This window comes from Tamandua tetradactyla, chromosome 16, assembly GCF_023851605.1.
Source record: "Tamandua tetradactyla isolate mTamTet1 chromosome 16, mTamTet1.pri, whole genome shotgun sequence".
Lineage (NCBI taxonomy): Eukaryota > Metazoa > Chordata > Mammalia > Pilosa > Myrmecophagidae > Tamandua > Tamandua tetradactyla.
Window position 1 is genome coordinate 76,795,921 of NC_135342.1, and position 13,544 is coordinate 76,809,464.

The following is a 13,544-nucleotide window of genomic DNA, read 5'->3' on the forward strand; positions in this document are numbered from 1 at the left end:
TTGTATGCAGGTAAAGAGTCCAGAGTCTGGCTCGCTCCTTGGACTGAAGGTTGGGGGAGTTTTTTAAAAGCATATGAAGCTGGACTCTGTACATTATTCAGGGTCAGGCCCCTGCTTCCCAGCTGGCTAAACTGGAAGGTAGAGGCTGGACCAGATGCTCTTTATCTCACCTAAATCACATTGGGCTTCAGAGCTGGGTGAGATTAAGCCTCAAACTGGGTTCTTCTTTGGACCAGTAGTGAGAGAAGTACAATGGAATGTAAGAAGAAAAGAACTAGATGATGGGAGTGACGAAGAATGTGGGTACAGAGGGCCCTTGCCTACCTTTGTGTGTAGTTCCTCATACCAGTTCCTGGCATGTCATGGTGCTGTTTAAATATTTATTTGATGAATGAATGAAAACAACAGACTTGATTCTTTTTTTCTCCTGTTACTCCCATAGGTTGTGTCCCAATGGAAAAACTGGCGGCCTATGGCTCATCTAAGGCAGCTCTGACCATGTTTTCAGCAGTTATGAGACAAGAGCTTTCCAAATGGGGAGTTAAAGTCTCAATCATTCAACCAGGAGGCTTCCGAACAAGTAGGTGTCAGAGCTTCGGGGCCTACCATGCTCATCCTGAAAGGGATCCTGAAGGTCTTCTTTTCCTGTTAGGGCTCAAATTGAACCCCTCAGAGGTCAACTAGAGAGGGGTTGGGTTGGGTGGACCTCTTCTAAGAAAAGAGGGTATCTTAGTTCCCTAGAGCTGCTGTAATAACATACTATAAACTGAGTGGCCTCAAACAACAGTTCCAGAGACTTGAAGTCTGAAATCAAGGTGTTGGCAGGGCCAACCAAGTGACGAGAGGGGTTTCCCTTTGGAAGTCTGTAGGGAAGAATCCAGCACTCCAGGGCATTCTCTGCCTCTGTCCATCTGTGCCCAATTTCCTCATCGTATCAGGACACCAGCTCTATTGGATGAGGACTCAGCCTGCTCTAGTTTGTCCTCATCTTAAATGACCACATCTACAAAGATCATGTTTCCAATAGGGTCATATTCACAGGGCTGAGAATTAGGACTTAAATTTGTCTTTTTTTTTTGCAATTCAATCCCTAAGAGACGGGAAGTGTCAGACTCATCAAAGTCTAGTTCAACCCCAGCCTCCTTCCACCCAGGAACTGAGTTGGCTGATAAGTCCTGTAAGCAGAGTCCAAGCTGTGTTACAGCCCAGGTCTCCTGCTTCCCACTCGGAGCAGAACTGTTCTGTGGCTTGCATTTCCTTCTGCTGTGGAGGAGTTTTATTTAACTCACAGGAGCTCCGGTCACAGAATTGGCCCCACTGAATCTCATCATTTTCAATAATTTTCACTGGCCTATCCAAACTTCTCTTCCACCACATGATCCAGCAATCTCATATTTGTTTGTTTATCTAGGTTTAGATTTATTTTTGTTAAAAGTGGTAGGAGCGGCTCTGGGTAACATTTATTAAATCAACCTGTCATTCCCAATAGCCAAGATGGTTTCTTTCTCCTAGCTACTTTGTATTTTGGAAATAATATTTTTTCAATGACAGCTGTATGTTTTAGTGTTATGTATTTTTCAAACACCCCTTGCTGTTCTTTTAAAGAATATGACCCACTTCCCCTCCAGCCCTGGGAGAAGGAGCTTATCTCTGAGTAGACCCAAACCACTCCAAGGCTTGGCCCTTCGTTCTGTGCCATCAAACATGTTATCAGTGATTTAAGGGAAGATGTAAAAAGCATGTCTAATAAAAGAGTACAAGCTAGAAGGGATAAGGAATGCAGCATATAACAGACCCAAAAGGTTTGAATGTTAACCCAAGCCCGTAAGATAAATCTAAAAAGAAAAACCAAAGTTGTGGCTTGAATCACTTTGCAGCTCGGACTCTCTCAAGGTTGTTGAGGAAGAGAAGGTCATGGTGAAAGGGTTTTTCTGGGAGGAGAGAGTGAGAGAAAGGGACACTGGCCATCCAGGTTGACAGGCTGGACAAGGGCAGAAGAAATGGAGAGAAAATGAAGTGGCGAGAGGGGTTTCCCTGATGTGGACTCACTGAGTGGGGAGGAGAATTGGGGGAAGTAGGCGGAGAAGAGGAGTGAGGGGAGGATGATGCCAAATGTACCAGAGTGAGAAACAGGGATAGAAGGGACCTTATAGATGGAGGGAAACTGGCAAGAGGTCGTGCAGGGGGAAAGGTGATGAACTCTCTTTGGAATGTGCCAGCAGATTTGAGGGTTGGATGACACAGTCAAAGAAAACCTCCAACACACAGGTGTAGGACTCCCTTTGAACAAAAGAGTAACCCTGTAGTCATAGACTGGAGGAGTCCCTGTAATATTGTAGGCAAAATTTGGGGGAAGTTGCTCATGCCAGCCCCGATGTATACTTATATACATTCTTTTCTGATATTCTTGATCTTATTTTCTTCAATTAAGAAATATCTCAGGTACACGGGAAAAGCAACACACCATGGCTTAACAAGCTATTATAGACGCCTTATGCCTAACACCCAGGGCAAGAAGTAAGCATCACCAGCACTCACAATCCCCCAGCATGCTGCTCTCTGGTCACAGCCCTTTCCCATTCCCCAATATGTAGCTGCTCATCTCACTGTTTGTAATAATCATTTATTTGCTTTTCCTTACAGTGTTACATCCATACATGCATCCCTAAACAATGGAGTTTGGTTTTACCTGGTTTTGAACTCTGAATGGACTCAAAAGCTATTTATTCTTTTGGGCTGGGCTTCCTTCACTCGACATTATGGTTCTACCCTTCATCTGTGTTGTGTGTAGCTGTCGCTCATTCATTTTCATGGCTGTATAGTATTCTGCGAATGCGTCACAATTTTTCCTTTGTCGCTATTTGGGTGTCTTCCCATTTGAGGCAATGATGAGCAAACAGCTTTGGACCCTCTGGCACATGTTTCTGCTGCCTGTGCTCATGAATATTCCATAACACATACCCAGAGGTGGAACGGCTGGTTCACGGAGTTCACATATCTTCAGCTTCACTGAATTATACCAAACTATTTTCTAAAATGTTATTTTGATTTACACTCTCACCCCAAGTCAGGTGGCCGATATCCGGTGATGTTGGGGAATTTGAAACCAGATCCCAAAGTGCAACACTGTTCTTCTTTTTTTTTTCTATCACACCAGGCTGCCCTCTCTCATCCTCCCAGTTTTAAGTTGCTGCCACTTGATAAGCTGTCTGAAGGCAAAAGAACAGAGAGCAGAGAGCTGAGGATTCAAGTTTAGAGAATTACTATTGCAGGTGGGGACGAGAAAAGGAATCTTCAGGGACACAGATAAAGAGGTTCTGGAGACATTCAAGCAGACCAAATGTTTTAGTGCCCTACAGTAAAAATAGCTCAATTGTATTGCTTGCCTAGCAGATGTTAAGCACTTGGCATGTATTATCTCTTTTATTCCTCACTCCATAAAGCAGGCATCATAATATTCATGCCTTGCAGTGGGGAACTGAAGCTCAGAGAAGTGAAAAAAAAAAGCGAGTAAGAGGCAGAGATGGGACTTGGATCTAGGTCACCTTTGCATCGTGTAGTCCCAAGGTGGCGGGGAATGGATGGGGTTTGTCTCCAAGGTGGCAAATGATGGTAAAATGGCTGATGGCTTTGGCATTAGTACAAAGAGCTTTAGGGACTCTGGACAGACTACTCCAAATAATGGTCAGAAAATACAGGAGGTATTTAAAGAAATAGAGAAGAAGGGAGTGGAAAGGAAAAGGTATTCCCCCGACCCTGGCAGACACTGGGGCAGAGGTAGCTGGAGGAACAATAGTTGACAAATATTTTTCAAGACCCAAGAGTTCCAGCATAATGTCAGGGTAACCGTTTTTTACGTAGGGTGTTGTGTCCTCATGAAAAGAAACAAGCAATTGAAACTATATGAAACCCCATAGTTCTGTTATCAAGGAGTCACCCAAGCTACCAGACAAACCTGGCTCCCAGCAGTCTCTGAGCAATCATGCACTTTCCAGGAGAGGGTGTGGGTTGGTGCAAGCTTTGTGTAAAGTAATCAAGCAATAGCTATTAAGATTTAAAATACGTGTGTCTTCTGACCAGCAGGGCCCATTTTGGGGAATGAAGTTGGCAAGGAGTAGCAGAAGTGTAAAAGGATTGACTAGGTGGGGCTGTTTGCTGCAGTGTTGTTTGCAATGGTGAAACCTGGGGATGGCTGGAAAGTCATTTGATAGAAAAATGGTGGACTGAAATCCATTCCATGGAAATTCTGCTGCTCTGGTTTAAATCTACAGCCATTGACCAATAATGGTTAGACTACAGCCACTGACCGGGAGGGAAGACTGTGACCTATTATTAAGTGAAGGGAAAAAAAAGCAAGTTTCAGGAAAATATGTACAGTATGATGTATATCATAATCATGCTCCTATTTTTTTTTTGTAAAATAAAATAAAAGAAAGCCCTCTATGAGTGTATATGTTTCAGTGAACAAGGAGGGAGTGAAGAAAGGCATACAAAACTATTAGCTACCTTTGAATAAATTAATTTAAAAGTATATATACACACACACACACACACACACACATATATTACCAAGGAAAAATTGCACTGGACATTGAAAGACAAGGATGATTTTATTCAAAGTTGTATGCAGTAGGGAAAAGAGAGTCCAGAAGGCTGTTGTGATAGAGAAAGAAGAAAGAAAGAGATAAGAAGGCAAAATAAGGGAGAGAGGGGGTCTCCACTCCCCGAAGCAGAAGGCGTGGGCAGGCTCTGGGAATTGAACCCGGGTCCACAGCACGGCAGGTGAGAATTCTGCCACTGAGCCACCGTTGCACCACCGTGGCAGAAGAGCTTTTAAGGACTGAGATGAGCTAGTGGGAAAGTACTGGAGAAGTGGTGTACAGTAGGTGTGTCCATTATATGATATTGTCTCCTGAGTTTACTGCCGAGGCCAGTGGAACATGTTCCATTGGGATTTCTAAGGGCCAGGTGGAAGGGAGAGTCATGGCTGTATTGGATCACAGGGTTCAGGTAAAAGTCAACATTGCTTCTCTCTCTCTCACTACACACACGCACACACACACATATCTTTATTGTTATACTTGACATAATCAGGCATTGTTTTTCATTTGAAAATATATTTCTATATTTACATATATATAGTTTTATATATTTACTTTTTTAAAAAAATATCATCACATAGTTGTGTATTCTTCACCATGATCATTTTTTGAACATTTGCATTACTCCAGAAAAAATAATAATAAAAGAAAAAGCTCATGCATCCCACACCCCCTACTCCTCCCTCTCATGGACCCACAGTATATTTACTTTTAAATTATATTTACTTTATTAAAAATATATTTACTTACATCAAAATTATATTTAATGTGCCTACATAAAATTATATATATTACTTAAAATTATATTTATTATATAGATTAAATGGTGTTTTAAACTATTTGTAGAGATAGGTACAAAAAGACAGATACTAGAACTTTGTGGAAGCAGCATTTATAAAAGCCCCAAACAGAAAACGTCCCAAATGCCCAACACTATCTGATGGATGCCTAATTTATGGCACATTTACATCATGGGAAATTATGCAGCAATAAGAATGAAGACACAGTACACAAGGTTAGTGTGATTCCCTGATACATCCCTGAGAATTTGGGCAGAGAATAAAAAAGTATTTGCAAAGCCTGGAGTGACTGGGGAGAAAGGTGGAAATACTAAACTTCCCCACCTGGGGAATTCCAGCTAGTCTCACAAGCATTGGGGACAACTAATTCAACAGGCCAAGCCCTCAATCTTGGGGCTCGCCTCTATGAAACTTATTCCTGGAAAGGATAAGCTAAGGCTACTTATAATTATGCCTGAGATTCACCCCCAGAGAACCTCTTTTGTGGCTCAGATGTTGCCTCTCTCTCTAAGCTAACTCAGCAGATGAACTCACTGCTGTCCCTGCTACATGGGACATGACTCCCAGGGGTATAAGTCTCCCTGGTAACGTGAGACATGACTCCCAAGGATGAGCTGGGACCCAGAATCATGGGACTGAGAAAGCCTTCTAGACCAAAAAAGGGAAGAGAGAAATGAGACAAAATAAAGTTTCAGTGGCTGATAGATTTCAAACAGTCAAGAGGTTATCCTGGAGGGTATTCTTATGCATTATATGATTCCTTTTTAATTTATGGTGTATTGGAGTGGCTGGAGGGAAGCACCTGAAATTGTTGAACAGTGTTCTAGTAGCCTTAATTCTTGAAAATGATTGTATAACTACAGAGCTTTTACAAGATGACCATGTGATTGTGAAAAGCTTGTGGCTGTCTCTCCCTTTAACCAGGGTGTGGACAGATGAGCAAAAAAGTAAGGACAAAAATAAATAAATAATGGGGGTGGGAGATAAGGGGTAAAAATTTGGGTAGATTGTAATACTAATGGTCAATGAGAGGGGTAAGGGGTATGGGATGCATGAGTTTTTTCTTTTTCTTTCTTTTTCTGGAAGGATGCAAAAGTGTTCTAAAAATGATCAGGGTGAGGAACACACAACTATGTGATGATATTGGGAGTCACTGATTGCATACTTTGGATAGACTGTATGGTGCATGAAGATATCTTAATAAAAAATATTTTTGGAAAAAGACAGAACATAGATGTCTAACAGTCATAGTGTTGAGTAAAAGTAGGCACAAAAGAACATGTGCCATCTGATTCCATTTATATAATGTTCCAACCAGGCAAAACTCGTCCATGCTGCTAGCAGTCCCAGGAGGGGCCACCCCTAGGGTAGGAGCTACTGGGAGAGCTGGGGGGCGGGAGCGAGGGTGCCGGTGAGGTGGGCGACACTGCCAGGCCAGTTCTGCCCTCTGGGTGAACACCCGGTCTTCTGGGCATCTTCCTGTTTGCATGCTACACTTCAATTAAAAGCTCAGACACCATAACAAATACCATTTCAGAGCACATATTTAAAAGAAGCCTTGGGATTGCCCATCCCTCCCAGCACCTGACCCTGTGCTCACCTTTCCTTTCCTCTGGTGTCCCAGATATCGGAGGCACAAGTGAGATGTGGGACAAGATGGAGAAGGACCTTCTGGACCACCTCGCCCCCGACGTGTACGAAGACTACGGCCGTGACTACATCCTCACCCAGCGGAATTTTATCCACCACATAAGCACAAATGCCAACCCAGACATTTCCCCCGTGCTCCTGGACATCCAGCATGCCATCTCTGCCAAAAGCCCCCTGGCCTTGTATGCACCGGGAAAATCATCTTATCTGTGGTTTTGCATAGCCTCCTTTTTCCCTACTGTGGTGTTTGATTATCTTAACAAAAGAATGCATGGCTCGCCAAATCTTCCCAGAGGCATGCTCCACTGCAAGAATGATGGCACATAGGCAGGACTGGGTCTCAGATGGGTGGGAAACAGCATAGTCTTGGAATGAAATGGAAACTGAGAGCTTCCTATTAAAATTGCTTGTTTCTGCCTGGCATTCCCTGTGAACTTTGCTGGTCCACCAGGACTTAATGGTGAGAAGGCTGCAGCTGGTAATAATGCCCCGCGGAGAGCATTAAATGGGTGCCTGCTATGCACTGGATACATTCAGATATGCTCCCATCTAATTCTCACTAGGCAGCTATCTTCACCCCTATTTAATAGGGAAGGAAACTAAAGATCAGAGAGGCTAAATTCCTAGTTCATTGCCACACCACTAGCAAGAGGTAGAACTTGAATTCAAACCCACATAGATCCCTGGAGCCTGCACATTTTCTACTATATGTTACTGTTTGCTTGGAAATAGGAAAGGAGGAGAGAGAAAAAGGTGAAAAGAAAGGCCAGAGGGAAGGGAGAAGATGAGGAAGTGACAAGGGCCTTACAATGATCTCCAAGGTCTTTCTCACTTGGCACTGATATTCAGTAATGATTATATCCAAGTATTGGATTCAATATCAATAATCAGGGCTCTTTGTGCCTCTTCTCCCTTCATCTACCAGGAGCCCTGCACATAATGGGATGAGATCTCCCATCTCAAGAACAGCCCAGGTGGCCTCTTGGCAGACCCTGGGCATCCGGCTGTATGGTTTGGTATCCCTAGTAACCACCAGCCTAGCCTCCATTCAAGCATGCTAGGATGGAAAATTAACATTATTACTTAAAGGAGTCCATCAGAAAGATGACGTCAGATACTAGTGAATGTATGGTCAGCTGGAGGAGGCAAAGGGGGAGGAACTGGGGAGCAGAGGGGGCATAAAGAAACCAGAAAAAAGTCAGCTTGACATGAGGAAAACAAGGGTCCAGTGATCTTGCCCATTGTAAACCTCCCTTTGTTCCATTACCGTTTTAGAATGTGAAGCCACTTTTTCTATTTTCCAACCTTCTTGAAGTTTTGTGAGAGTAGGTAAAATGACAATGTTCTGTTATTTTCCATGAAAGAATATAGTAACAATATAATGGAATATTTAGGAAATACTAATATGATACATTTTTAGTGGCTGGTCATGCTGACTGACCAGCGGTTACCCAACATTGCTTCAAGGCAGAACAGAAAGGAAAAAAAAAAAATCAAGATTTCAGTATTGATTTCTAAAATAGGTACTTTCCAGAGAAGAGAGTTGTCAAAGCCAAAGCTTTTGCTGGCATGATTCAGGTGTTGTTGAAAGAGCAAAGGATTTGTGAAACCTACAATCCATAGCATGGAAGAGGACTGAGCATTGTGCATTTTATTGGATCGTTCCCTTTAGCATTCCCTGGTAACTCGTTAGAAATGTAGATTCTTAGGTACTACTCCAAATCTACTGTCTTAGTATCCTCTTGCTGCTGTAACAAATTACCACAAACTTAGCATCTTAAAGCAACACAAACACATTCTCTTACAGTCTGGAGGTCAGAAATCCAAGTGGGTTTTACAAGGCTAAAGCCAAGGCATTGTCAGAGCTGTGTTTCCTCTGGAGGTTGCAGGGAGACTCCATTCCCTTGCCTTTTTCATTTTAGCTACTAGAGGACACCCACATTCATTGGCTCTTGGTTTCACAACACTCTGAATTCTGCTTCCATCATCCACCCCTTTAACTTCAGTTTCCCCCTTATAAGGACTCCCTTGTGATTTCATTAGGCCCATTTAGGTAAACCCAGATAATCCTCCCTCTTGAATCTTTAACTTGAGCACATCTGCAGAGTCTGTTTTGTCATGTAAGGTGCCACATTAAAAAGGCTTTGGGATTAGGGAGTAGATATCTTTGGGGGGTGGGGATTACTCAACCTATCACACTTAGCAAATCAGACCTCTGGGGCCAGGAATCCATGTTGTCATGAGCCCTCCAGGTCATTCTGATGTACCCCCCTAGGTTTTGAGAAGAGCTACTTGCCAAATCACAGAGGAAGCAGGCTGTGGATATTTCTGGCTACTGAAACAAATACGATACAATGAGTTGACTTATCAGGAATTTATTGGCTGACATTTCAGAGGCTAGAATATTTGCTTCCTCCTGGGATCAGTATCTTCTGACCGGCTGGCAATCTTTGGGGTTCCTTGGTTTTTCTGTCACATGGCAATGCGTATGGCAGCATTTTCTTTCTTTTCTGTCTCTGATCTCTGCCTTTCACTCTGCTTATAAAGGACTCCAGTATCTGCATTAAAGCCCAACCTGATTCAGGTGGGCCACACCGTAACTGAAATAGCATCTTGAAGAGATCTTATTTACAACGGGTCCTCACCCACTAGAATGTACACCAAGACCAAGATCATGTCCAAACTGGGGACACAATTCAATCCTCTACATTCACAGAAGAAAGGAAAAGCCCTCAGAGGCCTGTGGGAGAGAGCTGGAGCGGTCAAAGGCATTGAGACATGAATGTGGGGCCAACTATCCACTCCGCAGCCTCCCAGGAGTTGAAAACTCTGAGGCATGTGGAGAACGTGCTGGATAGAGAATGCAGATGGGTCTGAGAAGCTCTGGGCAGAGAAGCGCCTATCTTGTTTTCCACAGGAGAGCTTCCACATTATGTTGGAGGAAAAGAAACCACAGAGTGGTTTATTTAGCCAGAGAAAGATTGAGAGAACCCCTCACCACCAACCCCATCACCATATCCTTGGCTTCAGGTGTGGGTAAGGAGGTCTGGAAAAGACACGGAGGTTCCTAAGGAGAGGAAGGAAAAGAATTTGGAATTAAGAATCAGGGCAGGGAAAGGGGTGGGGACGGGGTGCTGTGGCTCCAAGCAGGTGACCTGTAGCAGAAGCCGCAGGGCAGGCAGTCTTGAGCTGGGGTCTGAAGAGAAAAACCCCAACTGGAGGCCCGAGAAGATGAGACAAATGTCCTTTTCCAGGCTGTGAAAATGCAGCAGCTCCAGGATCCTAGAGCCACCCGAGGAAAAGGGCAGGGAAAAGAGAAGGCCAAGAGGGGAGAATCTGGAATTCTGATTTTTTTTTTTTACGTGGGCAGGCACCGGGAATCAAACCCGGGTCCTCTGGCATGGCAGGCAAGCATTCTTGCCTGCTGATCCACTGTGGCCCACCCTGGAATTCTGATTTTTAAAACTATAAGAGACAAAGTATTGCTAAGGGTTCAAATACACACATATTTTATTTTAGCTCAAAACCTTTAGTTTCTTGGAAGACAAAAAAGAAAAGCATTACAGGCAAAACACATCATGCCTTGACTGTGTCTGCACAGTAATTAATGTCCCTGGTTTCTCCTTTATTGTAAAAGCTAACAGCAGAGTGAAGCCCCCTCTGCATCCACAATGAATCGTATCTTGGGGCGGGGGGGGAGTCATGAAGAAAATGTGAATAAACAACAGAACTCCTGGCAAAAAGTACTTTCCTCTCCCCAACCCTGTTCTTTTGCCAAAAGGCAGGATGCAAGGTACCTTGACTAACTGGCCACACAGCTCCACATTCAAATGACTTCTAATACCCCATGTCTTCCTTCCCTCTGGGTATTTTCCCAGTGTTGTGAAATAGAGCCTTTTCACAACAGATGCGGAATAAGAAGGAGGAATTAGGAAAAGCATTCAATGAAAATATGATTACTTTCATTACATAGTGAACCAATAAAAGACCTACAAATAAACTTTATTAGATTATTTGAATGGAACATTACATTTCATCAATTTCATTACACTGGGGTTAACAACCAAGTTCTAGAATGATTTGGATGGCATTGTTCCAAGAAAGAATGACTCCATGCCAACAGCACTGAAGGAGTGAGGGCCTGAGGCTTGCCAGTTGCACAGTAAAGTCCCTAGTCCAGCTCACACACTGCCCTACTCAGGGGTATAGGGCCCTGGACACCTCTGAAGTGCCTCAAAATAAAATGCTTTTTTTGTTGTTGCTGTTGACATGTCTTGTAGGCGAGGGTCTCCCTCTGGGATCTCAGTTATATAGAAGGCCATGTCAGGCTGAATGGGTGTTTCTGAGTCCCCCAGCCTGATATCCAGCTCTTAATTCCATATCAAGAAGTAAGGAGCAAATGGAAGGAAGAGAGAGTGGGCAATCATTTGAAGGTCAAAGATATGGAAACCTCAATATATTTGTAGTCCAGAGTTGCTTACTCTTTCACTGCCCTGTGTTCTTTTCTTTTGTTAACTGCCCCTCCCAAATCCAAGTGATTTTTGTGGGGCTATCACTCAAGGGGTCCTACCTACCTGTTAGATGGGTTGGCATGTGACTCAGGCTGGCCAATCAACTTAACCTACACCCACGAATGCAGAGATTTTGGCTCAGGGGTGGGCACATGTCCCATGAAGGGCCAATCAGAGCCTTTGGGGGAAGGCCTTCTAATGACCTTCTAATGATTCCCATCTTCTAGATATTAATCCCCATTAACATGGGCATTACAGCTCAGCAACTGAAGAGGGTGCCCTCATTCTCCCAGTGTCATTAAACCCCTGAGTAGGGCAGATGGGAATCTTCTAGAGCCCAGCAAGTGGAGAGTCTAGTAGCAGATGAATCCATGATGGGAAAACAGAGCAGAGCGAAGAAGAAAAACCAAGATCTAAGGACATAGTTTGAGCCCCTGTATCTAGCTAAACCTCCAGCTCTACCCTTTGGGTTCATTTCCAATTCATGTGAGTCAATATATTTTCTTTAAACTACTTGAGTTGGGTTTCTATCTTTTGCAACAGAAGGAATCCCTGACAAATAGATGCTCTGGAGAAGAAGTCAGTGAAGAATGAGGAATAAAATAGTGTTTGACAGACAAAATAGACAGTGTTGCAATGTCCTGGAGGAGAAAGAGATGAGAGTAAAGATAAAAAGAGAGGAGGATGTTAGGGTGGGTGATAGTGCCAATTCCCCTCCCCCATAGAAAAGAACCTTTTCTATTAACTTTCTATTACATTTTTTCCATAAATATTTATCTTGGGGTCTTATCCCCAAGGTATGTGAACACAATCCCTCTGGAAAAAAATGAAACAAAATCCTTGTCCAAGCCCATGCTGGAACCCCAAATTTCAGCCAATCAGTGGCAGTTCTAGACTATTGGCATTGTATCTTGGCTTAGACAGAAATGTAAGGTACATTGTGCCTAGCATGATAAGATATATTGTCTTGAGTCATCACAAAATCTATTTACAATATTGCAAAATATAGGCATGAATAAAGTGGAATCCCAGTCTATTGTGGGAAACAAGATAATCAGCTAGTCAACTCAAGACTTTTCTCCTAAGTTATTTGTTCTTCTCAGGTTATTCTATCCACTTGATGCTTCAGGTAATTGCCCTGGGAATTTTGCCACCGAGATACTTTTGTTTAGTCTCACATTCTCCTGGAACAACAAACAAATACAGTGTTCATTAAAAATTGACATCTGTTCTTCTTCCTATTTCTGATCATAGGCAATGATTCACCACTGGGTATTACATGACTTTTCTCTTTAACTGCTATTGCCCTATGCTCTCTTTACTGACTTTCTGAGATTAACTATTTCCATATAGATAATGTCTTAGGTTGAAATATGTCATGTTTTGCTCTGGGTATAGTTTCTAGATAAGACATGTTTGGGCAAGAAATTTTCATTGATGAACACAAAGCGCATACTTTCACAGTCTGAAATATCATGAGAGGGCTAAGTCATACATGTCATTGCCATTGTAATGCTGGATATATATATTTGGTTGTCTAGCATCTTCTTACCTTCTTCGTATTTGGGGATCATTCCTCAGTTGTGAGATCTTGGTGGAAAGCAAATTTTCTCTCAACTGTAGAAATCACAGATGTAAATTCTGCCTTTCCCAGCATGTTGGCCTCTAGGACTTGGGCATATGAATAAAATATATGATCTTCCAAGAACGCGCAATATTTATTGAGGTATATGAAACTGATGGCAAGACTTCCCCACAAATGATAGTTTTTATGTTCTCTGCTTCTTGGCTCTTTGAAGATACTTGGTGCATGTCCATTCGATTTTTCAAGCCTTGTTCTCCAGCCTCGTCCCAAGAGACAGATAGAGCCCAGCAAGAGGGATGGCTTGTCTGTTTCTGTTCCCCTAGCCCTCTCCTCCTCTCTTTCTCTCTCTGGCTAGGGCTTTGTCCCATCTAGAGGACACAATGAGGTGGAGCCCCAG

General features: G+C 43.1%; 1 protein-coding gene and 1 long non-coding RNA gene across 2 annotated transcripts in view; one reads left to right on the forward strand and one right to left on the reverse strand.

Moving 5' to 3' along the window:
* Positions 1–7,464, forward strand: part of HSD17B2 (hydroxysteroid 17-beta dehydrogenase 2) — a 70,684-nt gene extending 63,220 nt beyond the window's left edge. Inside the window, exons 4-5 of the mRNA XM_077133663.1 lie at positions 443–580; positions 7,026–7,464. Of these exons, the coding sequence (XP_076989778.1) occupies positions 443–580; positions 7,026–7,378 (491 nt within the window). The 3' untranslated portion in view covers positions 7,379–7,464. The remainder of the gene's footprint in view (positions 1–442; positions 581–7,025) is intronic.
* LOC143660391 (uncharacterized) overlaps positions 1–13,544 on the reverse strand; it is a 29,067-nt gene that overhangs the window by 5,232 nt on the left and 10,291 nt on the right. The window contains exon 2 of the long non-coding RNA XR_013164003.1: positions 3,062–3,209. This is a non-coding gene — a long non-coding RNA (uncharacterized LOC143660391). The remainder of the gene's footprint in view (positions 1–3,061; positions 3,210–13,544) is intronic.